General features: G+C 40.3%; 1 protein-coding gene across 2 annotated transcripts; it reads right to left on the bottom strand.

Annotated features, from left to right (window-relative positions):
* Positions 1 to 2,343: 2,343 nt before the first annotated feature.
* Positions 2,344 to 15,163, bottom strand: sgf29 (SAGA complex associated factor 29). Of its 2 annotated transcripts, none has more exons than XM_031297156.2 (10): positions 15,029 to 15,163; positions 14,170 to 14,244; positions 13,961 to 14,036; positions 13,124 to 13,196; positions 10,839 to 10,903; positions 10,567 to 10,696; positions 9,854 to 10,000; positions 8,652 to 8,687; positions 7,969 to 8,169; positions 2,344 to 3,325 (listed from the first exon to the last, which is right to left on the bottom strand). In XM_031297156.2, the coding sequence occupies exons 2-10, from the start codon at positions 14,233 to 14,235 to the stop codon at positions 3,136 to 3,138; spliced, it is 984 nt and encodes a 327-aa protein (XP_031153016.1). In that variant the 5' UTR covers positions 14,236 to 14,244; positions 15,029 to 15,163; the 3' UTR covers positions 2,344 to 3,135. The 2 variants fall into 2 exon arrangements, with proteins under 2 accessions (XP_031153016.1, XP_031153018.1); XM_031297158.2 differs by having other exon boundaries at positions 8,007 to 8,169.
* Between the last annotated feature and the right edge of the window lie 713 nt (positions 15,164 to 15,876).

The following is a 15,876-nucleotide window of genomic DNA, read 5'->3' as shown; positions in this document are numbered from 1 at the left end:
AGTAGGGATGGGCATTATCAGTCATTTCAACAATTCATGTGCTCGCATTAAATTATATAACCGTTTTGCCAGCAGCGTGTTAGCATTTGAACAAAGTGCTGTGTGTCCACAGTGTGTGCAGACTGTAGTTATAGTATTGCCTGAGGCCTTTTGGACACTTAGGTTAGTTAAACAACAACAACAACTTTCACTGAGCAGGACTTCCACTCATTCTCTGGAGAATTGCCCTCAACACCAACCCGGATTATAAACTGAACCTTAAACCATCCCCTGAATGCCACGTGTAACGTTTTACGTTGTGGGGACCTGTCCTGAAAAAGCATGCGGGTCCCCACAATGTAGCCGTCACCAGAACAAAAAGACTCAAAAACAGCTTTTACCTGGCTGCTATCAGACTACTAAACTCAACTAGACACCACTAAACTGTGCTTTACTATGCGAATGTGTAATATTATTTATTCATTTACTTAAGGGACTGTTCATTATTTAATTAAGGGGCCACCGGAGGAGTTTTGTGGCCTCTAACCTAAAAAGAGGTATGACCCTCCCCTTGCATGCAAGTTTGCACTTAGCAAAGAAGTACAGATGTCATTTGATTTTTACAGCCATGATATACAGGAGTTAACCTCTGCTTTTTCATCTTACACATCACACTCCTCTGTTATGGTGTGGTGGCCATTTCAGTAGATTTACTCACTAACATTGTTGTGGAAACACAATAAACACTGGAAACTAAATGCACACTTCATGCATTACTGCATTACTTCAGATACTAAGTTACTCCTCTAGTAAACTAATATTCACATGAAATAAAACAATAAAACATTGAGACCATTCAGCAAAGGACACTGGGATATAGGCTAACCAATTCAACACTGGTTGCTATGGACTTGTCACTAGGCTTCGTCATTGTATATTTTAGCACATAGGTAAAGCTGCCGAAGCTGAACATTATATTCCAAAACATATATGTTTATTTTTAAAGCACATTTTAAGTTACATTGTAACAATTTAACAATTTGCCCTTGTGAAATCCAATCGCGGCACGGCTGTTTTGGAACTCAATAGACAGATGCTTAAATTCAACTAAAATGTAACGGTGAACAGTCAGTGTTGGACCTACAGTCTGTTGAGATGCCTCTCCAAACTCACTATAAAACATTAAACAAAAAAAGATCCGTATTTTGCCATAATCCAATGACACGAAGCCACAGCGATCAGTAGATCCACAAAAAGGTAAATGACACGGTGTATCCAGCAAGGCGTCACATTCACCAGCCAGCTCCAAACAGGTGAACGAGGCCTCTCCACTTCGACGTTTAAACAAAGTGGAATAAACGTATAAAAGTCCAAATCTACACAAAACCCACAATCAATTAGTAAGCTGACATCACATTTATATACATGGCCTTTAGAAAACCTTTATTGCAAGGTTGGCATGGCAAGATGTCCAGACTAGTGCAACAGTAACTTTCGTTTTTTGCGTCCTGCTGCTCCCATCGTCAGCCAGGTAATATTTTTTTTACTAAAGCAGTATATGAAATCTGATGTATTACCTACCACCATTTAGTTGTTTTGTGTTATTTCAAATATTTATAAAATATCTGGTCATGCCAGACGTAATTATTCCACTCATTTTTTAAACAATGCAATTACCCGTTTGAGCCACCAGGGGGGCAGTGCTCCTCCTGCCCCCCCAGCAAACTCCACGTATGCAGTCAGACCATCTGCTAGGGGGCCGAGACTGAGAGCTACATGGATAAATATGCACCAAACAAGCCACTTTGAAATTTTGCTCTTTTCATGAATAAAAAAGTTGGGTGACCCCCCCCCCCCCACCCAGACTAAAAAATGTTGGATGACCCTCCCCTCAGCATAAAATAAAAAGACATGACCCTCCCCTATTTTCCTCCAGTGGTCCATTCCATACCGAATGGTCCCTAAGTGCAATATATCACATAGCCATACAAATACATTATTTTGTTACCCTGTTTTTTTTTTTACAGGAGCCATGCTAGTAATTTCATTCATGCTTTCAATGTCTGTGTTTTGCTGAATGAGAATAAAAGAAATCCTGAATGTTGACATGCTCACCTAATTTAACGGTTCACGTTGTGGGGACCTGTCCCCCAAAAGGATGAGAGACCCCACAATGTAACCTGGCAACCCCTGTGAACTTAAGTCTGGGGAGGTGACGCTCTCCAGTATTTTGTATTTGGACTGCAGTAACTATTTTCAACGCTACCAGTCAGTATTACATATTGGACCTTTAAATATCGTGTGTGTGTGTGTGTGTGTGTGTGTGTGTGTAATGAGAGAAAGAGACAAATCAGCAAAACATTAAGTCAGTCTGCTCTTTAAGATTTAGTTTCACACAACTATCAACACTTCACATGAAAAAAAAATATATAGTTAAGGCAGAATAACCAAACAGTTCCCACCACAGACAGCAGCAAGATGCTGAAGTTCCAGTACTGGCCACTAGATGCTGCTCCTCACTGGGGAAAATGTCCAACTTTCCTGTTAGAAGCTCAAATCCTGTGTCCCAATACTGCATTCAAAATGTATACTAATTTTTAAAGAACACTGTTTTTGCAGTAAATACACAAAATTATCAACATGAAAAGCTGTCTTACAGAAACAGCAAAATGATGCTGAGGCAAACAAAATGTGACTTTAAAATGCCAATTTTAGTTTCTAAATAGAGAAATATTTGTTTCTGGAGCTGTTTTAACCGCCATCCACAATTAGTTTTTTTTAGCTGTGAGTAGCGCCTACATTTTCCTTTGTGCAATGCATTGTGGGACACAAATGCACATCAACAGCACTCTCTGTGGTTTAGTTTCCATACTGGCTGTTTTCAGTGTTTTATTTTGGCCCCGTTTCCTCTGAACAACACTATGACTCAGAATCAGTTTGCAGTAGAGATTAGGGACACAGCCACGAAACAAATTCCCCCATGAGACATTCAGATGTTCCTGTTAATTTCACTTCTTCGCAGTTTCTTGGTGGTGATTTTGACAAATACAGTCTCATTGAAGAGATGCTACGTATAAAAAAGTCTGTTCAGGTTCAATAGACCAATGATTTGAAACACAAACACGAGAGCCTAATCTTTTCAAACAAAAATGGAAATCAGTGCAATATAACAACGCTCCCAAAACAGGCTTCATGTTCGTCCTCCGGTATCCTGACGTCCAGTCGGCGCTCACTTCTTCTTGTTCTCTTTGCAGGCGACCACGTATCGCTGAGCCACGTTGAGCGGAGGGGAGTAACCGTCGGCGTACGATGTGTCCTCAAAGAGCACCGAGTAGTCGTCCTGAGGCTGCAAACAGACACGTGCTGAGGTTAGTGTTGGGATGAGAGGAACCGGCTCTGCTGGCTCATTATCATTTCTCTTCTAGTTGTGCGCATAAGGATGTAACGATTACCGGTCTAACCACGATAAAGGTAAGCCACGATAAAAATGTTGACGATAACAATCAGTTTTCATTTAAAATATCCTTATCATCACGGTGGATTACCACGGTGTGGAAACTGTGTGTTCCCAGCTTCATGCGATTCAATTCTATTTCAGTAAAATTTTATTCATAGTATCAAATCATAACAAGAGTTATCTCGAGACACTACAGATAGAGTAGATCTAGACCACACTCTATAATTTACAAAGACCCAACAATTATAGTAATTCCCCCAAGAGCAAGCATTTAGTGGCGAGGAAAAACTCTCTTTTAGGAAGAAACCTCGGCCAGACCCAGGTTCTTGGTAGGCGGGGTCTGACGGTGCCAGTTGGGGGTGTGATAAACAGTGGCAATAACAGACACAATAAAGATAACGGAACAGTGACTACAAATAGTAGTCACTATTCCATTATCGAGCGAGTCTCCTGAAGTTGCCACGCAGGCGTGCTGCGTAGCCTACAACGTGCACTTCTTGAAGTTGGAATCATGGTGGAAGGAGGAGATGACAGCGCTCAGGACATTTATCAGCCCTCTAAGGCTACGTTCACACCGCAAGTCTTAATGCCTAATTCAGATTTTTTGCTCAGATCCGATTTTTTGTTTGGCTGTTCACATTACCTTTTAAAATGTGGCCTATATCAGATTCCAGTGTGAACTGTTTGCGGTTTTGAACTGACCCGCATGCGCAAAAGAACAATAACAATGACATCAGACGCAGCACGATGTTGCACTAAAGTTAGGGGAGGTTATGGAGGAAGGAAGCATTTTCACTTTTATTTCAAAACCTTTGTGTAATGGCAGCCATAATGTTGCCGACATCGCCTTTTTACGTGAGCTGATCCCCGCCCTGGCGACGCGGTTGGGGCACACTGAGGACAATCCGTCCAGGTTGACAGCCGCACCGGGAGCAGGGGCCCCCGCCCCTCCCCATGGAAAGAGAGGGCGCAGCGAGGGCTATTGAGGTAAAAGTCGCCTCAAATCCACCTTGGTTGTTCACACTGTGGCCGCATTGAAAAAAATCAGACCTGGGTCTGATTTAGGACCACATATGGAAGTGGCCTGAATCTGATTTGAAAAAATCAGCTAGATTTTTGGGCTAGATTTGAGTGTTCACACTAACAGACTAAAGTCTGACCTGGTCACTTGACCCCAAAAAAATTTGGTTTGATTGCAGTCTGAACGTACCCTAAGAGGACTAAGTCTGAAGCATGGGCATATTTTGGTTATTATAAGAATGCCGAAGGACAGCTGATTGCACTTTTGTCTTATTTATTTAAGGTTGACTTTAAAGTGTTCATGGGTAGAGTTTTAGATTTTAATTTTGATGATGAAGAAAACAAGTACATAATTAGTGGTGTTTCTTTGATTTGTTAACATATTGCTCTTTATGTCTAAGCTTGAATGTTTGGATTTGTATAATTTAAACCTGCTGGAAATGTTCCTGACAAATAGGCTGTTTACATGCTGAACCCTTGTTCCTTTTATGTTAAAAGTTGCACTTTTGATAAGGTTTTGCCTATATTTTTGTAATATAATAAACACTAACACTTTTTGAGACTATTTCAGCTTGGGTAGGCCTATCAGTGCTTTCTGACCATATTGAACACACTTTTTTTTAAAATACCGAAAACCGTGATCATTTTGGTCACTATAACCGTGAGGTTAAATTTTCATACCGTGACATCCATTACACGTTACATGTGCATAGTATTTTTAGATTCAGACTGGAAAAGCTGCGGGGCATGACGGAATCCAACAAACAAAACCAGAATTCAGAGGATTTATATTTTGGATGTGACATAGCTTCTTCTGTCCACAGACTTCACTTTGTTCGTCGGAACAGACTTTGAGTCTTTTCTGTTCATGCCACTTTCTACTTCTACTCTGCTACATTTCAGAGAGAAATATTGGACTTTTTACTCCACTACATTCATCTGTTACAGCTTTAGTTACTAGTTACTTTACACATTAAGATTCCTGCACACAAAACACATGTAGTTTATAAAATCTGATGTTTTATTCTAAAGTAAACTAGCCAACAATATAACGGCTACAAGTCCAGCTGAGATGATTAGACCATTAAACACACAACTGGTTGGATCCTTTACACTTTCTACAATGGGAGGAGAGTTCTATCTATATATCTAACGTCCGCCTGCGGGTATGGGAGAGGTATTTCCTCTTACGCAGGCGCAGAACGTACATGGCAGCTGGTCGTCAACTGTACTCTTTGGGGTGTGTTTAAGTGCATTTTTTTTTTTGGCCAAGACAAAGGCGGCATGAGGCGATGCCACAGTTGGCCTTGTTGTTTTTCAGGAAATGTCTTGTGCACATCTGAGCCTTAAAGGTCTTAAAAAGTCACTCAAGTATTGTGTAGGGGTGGTACGGTTCATGAAAAAACATCCGAACCGCTCGGTCAGCTTATCTCGGTTCGGAGCGTGTGTGTGCCGCACGGTTCGACGCATGTGCAATGTAGCCTCGTGCCCGTCAGGTGCCCGTATGTGACCTCAGACAGTGTGTTTCCCTTTCGCGCGAAAGAAGAGGTGTGGACAAGTTACCAACAAAACGTACAGCTAAAGACGGTGCAAAACATTTCAGACCGTCCTGCCAACCTGTATACATTTTAACATCAATGTACTGTAACGTTTTTTCACTCTAAAGTCGCTGAAGCGGCTGCAGTTTAGATCCTGTCGGGTCTCTGCAGCGGGCGGGGCGGCTCAGTTCTCCCCGCGACTGACGCGCGCACAAACACACACGGTGGATGCAGGAAAAAACGGAGATGAGACGTATACAGGAGGACCTGACAGCTACGCTCGTTATTGTAAGTGCAATGATAAGTCCAATAAGTACTTTATCAAACCGTATGACTGTGTCCCAGCCCAGGCCAGGATAGGAAATTAACTAACGATGTTAACTGTTTTTATGTTTAACATATTCTGACTTACTCAAAAGACGGAGCTTTAAGAGTTCCTCTCTTTTTCTTTTAAAGGATACCATTTTTGTAAGAGCTACACTGAAGTTGGCAGTTTGATAAATGCAAGTTATTTCAATTGATATTCTGTAATATTTCAATCTTCGTGTGCACATCAGTTCCTGTATATGGCAATACACATTCTCCTTTGTTTTGCCAAATAAATGAAAAGCTTGTTGAAATCATCAATGTCTTCCCTCTCGCTGTATCAAAATCTCACCTAGCTTTCCTCAGAGATGGCCCCAATAATGGGCTTAAAGTCAAGTCAAATTCAGTTTGTGCATAATTACATGATAACTATATAATTATGTAATACTGTATCCTACATTGTGTATAATTAAGCTATATATCATATGCTGAAGTATATTTCTGGAGTGTTAAAGATTAAAAGAAAAAATAACAAGAACCGTACAGAACCGAAAACCGTGACCCTAAAACCGTGATACGAACCGAACCGTGGGTTTTGTGAACCGTACCACCCCTAGTATTGTGTTCTAGATCTTAAATAATTTTAAACGGGTCTTAATTTTCCTACATCCATGTAACGCCTCTAATGTTCCTGCAGCGCTTTACAATGTTTCCTTTTTTTTTTTTATTCCATGGTGTTGTATTTCTTTCTTTTGCTAGTCCAAATATAATTTGCTGTATAACGACTACAAATGCAACAACATGCATCTCCTACTGCAGCCAATGAGCTTTCGTGTTATTGGTGCGAGTCTCTTTCAGATTGTACCACAGACATAAAACAGATTTTATTCTTCAGCTTTGGGAAAGTGCAGGTTTAGCAATACTTGGCTTGAAAGAAACTGAATTTAGGGCTCAGTTGATGTTGTGATAAAGGTCTTAAATGTCATTCATAATGGTCTCAAAAAGGTCTTTAAAATACATAAATTTGACTGGGTGAAACCTGCAGAAACCCTGTAACGTCAGTAGTTACGGTTGTTGGAGACGCCCGAGGCCAAGTCTGTCATAACCACAGAAAAAATGTGTTTGTCAATTGCATATTCACACAAATTGCCGTGCTTTGTTCATAATGAAGTAAAACGAAATAAACGAATCATTCACACCCGGTTAAATATCCTTTAACGTGAATTATTGGCTTCCACAGACATGCTCCTCAAAACGTTTGGGACATTAGACTAGGGCTGCACGATATTAGGAAAACGTCTAATTGCGATTATTTAGACTGATATTGCGATTGCGATATGATTCATGCTATGATATTGGAGGGAAAATCATTTTTGTATCATTATTCTCATTTTGATTGAAAAATATGAAAAAATGTGATTTTTGCGAGGATCTGTACCAAACAAAGATGTTTTTTTTTAGTCTGTAGGATACAATTTGTAGGCTGGGACAACCACAATACTTTATTTTAGAATGGTTTGACACATATTTTGCCTTTAACAAATATTGCACCCCCCCTGCGATTTGGATATTGCACTAGTTCATATTGCGATTTCGATAAAATTGCGATTAATTGTGCAGCCCTACATTAGACTGTGTTCTGATAACTTTTCCGCAGAGCCTTTTAACCTTTTGCTAAAACTAGAGCAGAGTGCTGAGGGTCTGACCCGGTGTGGTGGAGTGTGAATCAGCGCCCGGTAGAAGCAGGTGGTCTGGGGGTAGAGGGCCAGCACCAGCTGGTCCTTACTGAACAGGGCCTCTGGGTCCGTCTCTGGGTTGGCCTTCCACTGAGGCAGAGGGATGATCCGCCGTCTGCTCAGAGTGTGTCTCCTGATCACACACACACACACACACACACACACACACACACACACACACACACACACACACACACACACACACACACACACACAAAAACACACACTATTCAGACACAAAAGTTTGGGAAACCAGATTTGGAGTCTGGAATCAGTTGATGAGATCCTCCCTGAGAGATTATTTAAAATGTTTCGTTACATCTGGCTCGTAAATACTTTTTTAGACTTTTCTTTTGAATGAGTACTTATTTAATTGCATCACAGAAAAATAAATTAAGATTTAGGCAATCAAGAGGAGGCATATGTAAAAAGAGAGATATTTGTGGTCACAATTTTGTCCTGTTTATCTAGAACAAAAGAATGGGGAACAAGAGAGCAGCGTGGGGGGATTACTGGACATCTTGTGCACATTTGATATTTAGCGGGAAACATTTCTGAGCGCTCTAATAGTACATACAGAGAAAATAACAATGATACAGGTAGTAGAGAACTCACTCTTTGCCCTCTTCATCAATGTCGTCCACTTCATACCTGCAGGGAGGCGGAGAAAAGTCTGTGTGAGGGACAAAGTTGTACGGCAGGATATAGTCTGGATTAACGGACGCACATTTCCAGGATAAAGCCTGAAACGGATGTCAGGCTTTGCCCTGCACCTTCCTCTCTCTCCGTGTGTTGCCGTTCTCAAACTTCAGGCTAGCGAGCTACACGCTGAAAATGTTAAGCTTGAAAGAAAATTAGGATGGTGCAACAAGTCAGGCCTAGGGTTGGGTACCGTGTGTGTCGGACCTCCGCTCTCTGTCAATATGCAGAGAGGACAGATAAGCGTGCGTGCTCTCAGGTACCAAAATTTGGTACCGTTTGATTTAAAGTGACTCGGTCCTCGGTAGTACCGATGTAATTCGGCCGGTACCCAAAAAAGTACAGAGTCCCCTAGTACCCTAGTCAGGCCTGCTTGGTTCTTTCTGGGAATTATTGTTAAGATTTACAAAGAATATGTTTAGGGCGTTTCCTCTGTAACTGGGACGTTTTGGGACCGATTGGTGGGATTGCTGTGGACGAAGTACACATGGAGATACACTGGTAAGAGCCAATGAGGTTTAACCATGTATCAGCTAATTTAAATAACTCACGTTACTCAACAACAACTGCAATCAACAGTTAACTTCATTTAATATTGTATGTGGAGTTTTCTTTTGTGGAGTGCAAATGTTCCACCAAAACAAGTTCCTTCCTGAGACTATTTAGCAGAGCCACCGTCGCTGCGTCCGGAGCTTAACGCCGCCCAAGACCGTTTGGATTGGTTTAAACCAGGGATGCACCGAATCCAGATTTTTGGGGTTCGGCCAAATACCGAATCCACTGGTTAAGATTCTGCCGAATCCTCGTCCCATCCTCAGTCCATGAACACAGTAAACACATTAATGAAGTAAACAGTGACTGTCCTTCCTTTGCCGTACCTGAAGTTGCTGCATTTTGGCTGCTGTCTGTAGATTCCTTCATGCTCAACTCGTATTCTTTCGGATGTTTCACACCAAATGTTCTAACAGCGGTGATGTTGTGTATTGTTTAGGGTCCTCGCCACCACGAGACAAATCGGCATTATAAATTGAACATGCAGCTGGACTTGAATGGCCTTCTTTTGACTGAAAATACTGCCTAATACTACTGTGTTTGAAGTGTGTGATGTTCTTGCTCACTTGTTGGTGGAGTGGTTGTAGCTGACCACCTCCGCCAGGATCCACTGCTCGTCTCCGTCCACTGCCTTCACCCTCGCCGCCACCTTGTCGCCCTGTTTGGCCACGTAGTCGCTGCTGGCGGGGGTCGCACCGCACAGAGGAGGCGGGCTGATACAGAGAGCGATGAGGAGAGGCGCTTTTAGCGGTCACTAACTAACTAAAAACATCAATAAATACTTAAAAAACGTAATACTTGAACAATGGCTGTAACCCTATCACTTCAAACCTCTAATATTGACTGTTGATTTGTGTCTAGCCTACTGTCTACTTTATTCCCTTATATTGTCCAAATTTAATGCTGTCTTTTTTTAAACTTTATACTTCACTGCTATACTTTTTATATTACTAGGTCTACATTATTCTCTCATATTGTCCATATGTAATGCTGCTCTAGACTGTATCCTTGCACTATTGGACTTATTTGCACTACCACCATGACACACACTCTCATAGAGCACTTTACCATGCTTACACATCCCTTAGTACATTCATGTGGATTTTTTATTCAGTATCTTTTCTTTTATTGTCCATATTATTCATGTGGATTTGTTATTTTATCATCCTGTTTATAGTATCTATCTATCTATCTATCTTTTTAGAATGAAGCCTGGTGGATTTATTAATCTGGTAACTGTGTGTGTCTGCAGGCTGTGTAAAAAACGAGCAGCAGCTACCTCTCCCCCGGCTTGCCGATCCACAGAGGAAGCGTCATGGCCGACTGCTGGAGGAGCGTCATCAAGACGCCGCGCCTCATCGTCTTCCTGGGAGGGTCGCTGTCGCTGTAAACTCCCGCCATCTTAGCAGCTGCACAAATATGTGACGAATTAAAAAAAAAAACACGAGTACAGAAACCCTGTTGCAGATCTTAAAGAGCAAAGGTTGAATGCATCACTTCAACACATACACACACACACACACACACACACACACACACACACACACATACCTATTCTCCTCTCCTCCAACAAAGACTTGATCTCTGCGATTTTATCCAGCGCATGACGCAGGATGCTGTGAGAAATGAAAAGAAATGCGTCAACAAAGAGCGCTGGAAGTATTGACCCTACAAGCGCCTATATACGTGCTTTTAACTACGCGTTTGCATACGTGAGATGGCTGCGACGCGTAATCCTGGTCTTCAGAAGTTAACGCTACGGGTCCGCAAGATGCAATTCAGCACATGAACGTGGGGGGCAGCATATCATCTGACAGGCAGGTCAGCAGCTGTTCCACACTCCAGCCCAGGTGGTGGCGGTTTGCCTAATTCAAATCACAACTTCGACGAGTGTCGCCATGTTTGTTTACGTTGTGTAAACATCGGAAGTTGTCAAGGAATATCATCCGATGTCGGCCAGGGATGACATGGCCCTGATCTGTACTGTAACTACACTTATACATAGCCATTAGGGCTGTTGGAACGAATTCCAAAATTCGAATATTAAAAAAATCAATACTATTCGAATGCTAAAATTACTATTCGAATATTGCTTTTTGATGAATTTTTTAAATGTTTTATATGCAATCTTGCCTTTCTCGTCGCCTTGGCCTACACGCATGTGAAAATGAAATGCTGTTGTTTAGTCTGATGAACAATAAAGTTTTTGAATCGTATCACAATCGTACACGTTCCCTTAATACATACATCCACGCGGTATCATCATCACAATACTATCAAAAATGGCGGAAAGCGACCTGAGGGCACACCTGACAACGTTACACCCTGACAAGCTAGGCGATCTGGCCGAGGAATTGCCGCTAAAAACGAGCAAGAATTACTTTTTCTGCCTCTCTCCTCATCACGGGGCTTACCAGCTGTCCGCCAGGCGATAACGGACAAACTGACACGGTTCAAATGTAAAGATATGAGACCGATCAACATCACGCAGAGGTCTGGATTTAAATATTTTATTCACAAGCTTGAGCCAAGGTACATTAAAGTTGACAAATTAAAGTCATTCATTTTGTCCTGCTGTTTTATTGTTAATAAGAAAGCGATCACCTGTATTTCAAAAGTTTGTTTCGTAATGTTAGTAGTCCCTCTAGTGGACAGAATGTGTAACAACAACCACATGCTGATAGTGGCATTGGCGATCCATAAGCCTGTGTAATATCATAAATATTAACAGGATGAATTTGAGCATTTAATATTTGAATATAAAATAAAATAACAAATGGAATTGAATAGTATTATAGAGGAAGATTGACAGCCCTAATAGCCATATTCTACTGCTCTTCATAATATTGATCCTGCACATACACTTATTCTTACTACTCTTATGTTACCACACTGCACATAGCTGTACATACTGTACATATCTGTCTATATGGTTCATACTGAATATCCATATTTATTCTGTTTTTTTTATAATAATACACTGCATATATCTATATTATTCTTACTACTATCATAATGTTACTGCTACTACATTGCACATATCTGTACATGTTATTCATATTACGGTGTTTGGTGTTTTAAGCCCCCAGCGCTGCCTGGAAGGCACTAGGATTAGGGTTAAGGTTAGGTGACTTGAAGTCGATGGTCGCAGCGCTGCCTTGAAGTCGACGTTGGGGGCTTAAAACACCATCGAGCTCATATTACATAGCCATATTTATTCTGCTCTTATAAGGTAACTGCTAATACACTGCACATATTTATATTTAATTTATATTACTCTAAACCACCATCTGTAAACCAATTGTACACTACTGTCTACACTGCACTATATTTCTTGTCCTGTCTATACTTGTATATCACATTGCACTTTTCTGCTCTTTTTGCACTTCTGGTTGGACGCAAACTGCATTTCGCGGTCTTATACTTAGGTACTTAGGTACTTATACACTGCACAATGACAATAAAGTTTAATCTAATCTAATCTAATCTTGAGGATATATGTTTAATCCTCCAGGTACACGCAAAGTACGCAGGCAAGTATGTGAACAGTGCCGTCTACACATACGCATTGTTAAAAAGCTAGTATATCGGGGTCTTAACACCTGGACAGAAAGAATGCTCTGTGGAGCACAGATGTAATTCGGACAATTGACTGAATTTGATGTTTCTTGTTTTCAAGTGGAAGTTACGCCTCGATGGTGGTGCTATAGTTTTTCGTTCAATCAGAGCATTTTTGTCCATTTATTGTTCCAACAGGATTCCCCCAGAGAACCACTAAACTAAACTACCATACCTTCCCCTCCTGTCACTCTGTAAACCTGTATGTGGCTACTCGCCTGCACTCTGCCTCGGCATCGGCTTTTGCTGTGGTGTACAGTCCCCTCAACTTGGTCCGGTAGTACGGAGAAGCTGCAGGAGACAGAGGAACAAAAGGACAACATGTTGAATGACAGAATCAGGATTCATAGAACAGCAAGTAATAACCAGTTAGAAAAGCATCCAGTTAGTTAATGATTCATGTCTGCTGTTGTATGAAGCCCTAAATCTGATCCCTGCTGTGTGTTTGTATGAATTTATCAGTTGCAAAACACAAATTTTTGTGCCACTTCAAAATAATTGTAGCCATGAAACCGATATTACAAATACTTTGGCTTCCCCAGTGAGGAAAAACATAATCAACAATGTATAAAATCTGGGCAACAACACAGCAGCAGGTTGATTATCAGGAATAAAGATTAAACTCAATATAACAACCATACACCAAGGGTGTAACTTTGGGGTCAGCATTGGGAGGTCCCAGAACATATAGGGACTAAAACATTGAAAAAACTGTAGAAAAACAACTTTAAAAAATGCAACAAAAACATCTGAAAATACCACAAAAACTTTAGAAAAAGCACAAAAAAAACTTTTGAAAAAGTGCCAAAAACTAAGAAGAGCACAGACAAACCTCTGAAAAAAGCACGAAAAACTTTAGAAAAAGCAACAAAAACCTCTACCTACCTACTTACTTCCTTACTTACTTACTAGGCTACCTACTTACTAGGCTACCTACTTACTTACTTACTTGGCTACTAGTAACATGGACTAGGCAGATGAATCATAACAAAATTAGATCAAAATCTAACTGTGGCTTTTGGAAAATAGAAAGAGTTCACATTGTGGTGACTGACTTTTGTTTTCCGTCTGCATCCTCTCATGTGTTTTCTGAATGTTGAGCAGATTGTGTTCGCTGCGTGACCTCTCCTCCTGGAAACACAGAAATACACAGTGATTATTTGGATTTGGTTAACTTAAAGCGACTGATTGAGCATTGGACTGTAAATCCCCCCCCAAAAAATAAATAAATACTGGCATGTAATCCCTTAATCAGTTAACTTACCTGGGTCTGTTTGATGAGCTGATGGAGCTCTGTGAGCAGCTCAGCAATCTTGGTATCAGCTGACATGTCAGTCACCTTCAAGGTTTAGGCATTCAGATAGTCTTGTAAGAACAGTGTTAATGTACAAAACTCCATTAGAAAATCTGTCATTTTAAAAGGCATGGGGTACAGCTTCTAATATAAAAAAAACTGATTGGAGCTATGTGAGCAGCTAGGCAGTCTACGCCAAGGTTTTGGCATTCAGGTAAGAGTTTAGTTAAACCAGCGTTAATATATACAAAACCCCATTAAGAAATTGGTCATTTTAAAAGGCAGGGGGCCGCGGCTTTTGATAGAAAATTGACTGGAAGCAGTTAGCAGGACCAAGACAAATTACTTTATACATTTTAACAATGTATTAAAACTATATACCGGATGGAAGCCGAATAAAAAAGCTCAATGCTACAGGTTGTGGTTGATGTTCTTTTAGGCTTTAATGTGCCCTAAATAACAGGGTTTCTCTGAATTGACAGATTTCTGAATGGAGTTCGGTTTAGACTGATTGTGAAAAAAACGGCCAGTAACTATAGCATTTTGGGCGTATATGACGTGAAAATACTTGGATAAAATAATTAAGTTGCTGTTAGTAGCGATAACAAATGAGTCTGTGTAACGTTGTAGCTACTTTATGGCTAACTGTTAGCTAGCTGATTGGGTTAGCAAATGGTATGTTTCGCTAATGTTATTAGCTGGGTTGCTAAACTGCGATACTTCTTTGCTAATGCAACAAAAGCATTAGCTGTATATATTTCCACTTTGATAACTTATTATACACGATGTGCTTTATCCTTTTCTTAACACAGCATGCAACACGACTTACCGTGTTAGTTTTTCTGTTTATTTATTGCCGACTTGCTAGCGCTAGCTAACTACACAGATTAGCTTCTTTTTCCTCTTATTCGGTGAGAGAAATGAGCTTCACACAGCGCCGCCAGCTGGACGGAGGGTGGAACTGCAGGTTGCCACAGAAAAACGTAAACACTGTTACCGTATAAAGTTGACACACAGCAGTGGTGGAAAGTAACTAAGTACATGTACTGTTACAAGTACAATTTGAGCTACTTGTATTTCTATGTTCTGCTATTTTACACTACACTACATGTTCAAAACACAAGCCAAAGCTCACCTTTTTAAGATAAGAAAAGATAAAAATAGACACATGGGGACATTCACTCTTGTTAGCAACAAAATAAATATTCACACACATCAGAATAACACAAACACACATTAAATAGACATAGGAACAATATACAAAAAAAATTATAAGAAATAGAAAAAAATAGAATAAGAGTTACATTAATAATAGTAACATGTACACTATAAACACCCTTATTATAAACAGACAGTTACAAAATATATATACACAGATATAGAGCTAATATTTAATTAGTGGGTGTGTGTGTGTGCGTGTGTGTGTGTATTTCTTTTTAAAGCACTGTAAAGTGTCTTTGAGTTTTGTAAATATAGCAAAAGTGCTATATATAAAGAAATAAAATGCATTATTATTACTTATATTGTCGTACAGTGTACTATAGTTGAAGTAGCCCATTGTGTTGTCTTACTTTACAGATTCAGATGATTAAAACAAAAAGTGATCAGCTAAAAAATGAGTATATTTTGATAATACTTTTGTACTTTTACTTGTAGACCAAAGTCCAGCCTGTTTTC

The sequence above is a fragment of the Sander lucioperca genome, chromosome 2 (assembly GCF_008315115.2).
Source record: "Sander lucioperca isolate FBNREF2018 chromosome 2, SLUC_FBN_1.2, whole genome shotgun sequence".
NCBI lineage: Eukaryota > Metazoa > Chordata > Actinopteri > Perciformes > Percidae > Sander > Sander lucioperca.
This window is presented reverse-complemented; position numbering and strand designations above follow the sequence as displayed.

Bases quoted from the DNA above. Each gene is read 5' to 3' on its own strand.
- sgf29 (XM_031297156.2), bottom strand. From the start codon at position 14,235: ATGTCAGCTGATACCAAGATTGCTGAGCTGCTCACAGAGCTCCATCAG. The intron at 13,197-13,960 runs GTCAGTCACCAC...TGTCTCCTGCAG, and splicing joins GATGCAGACGGAAAACAAAA to CTTCTCCGTACTACCGGACC. The intron at 8,688-9,853 runs GTGAGCAAGAAC...GCCTCCCTGCAG, and splicing joins TACAACCACTCCACCAACAA to GTATGAAGTGGACGACATTG.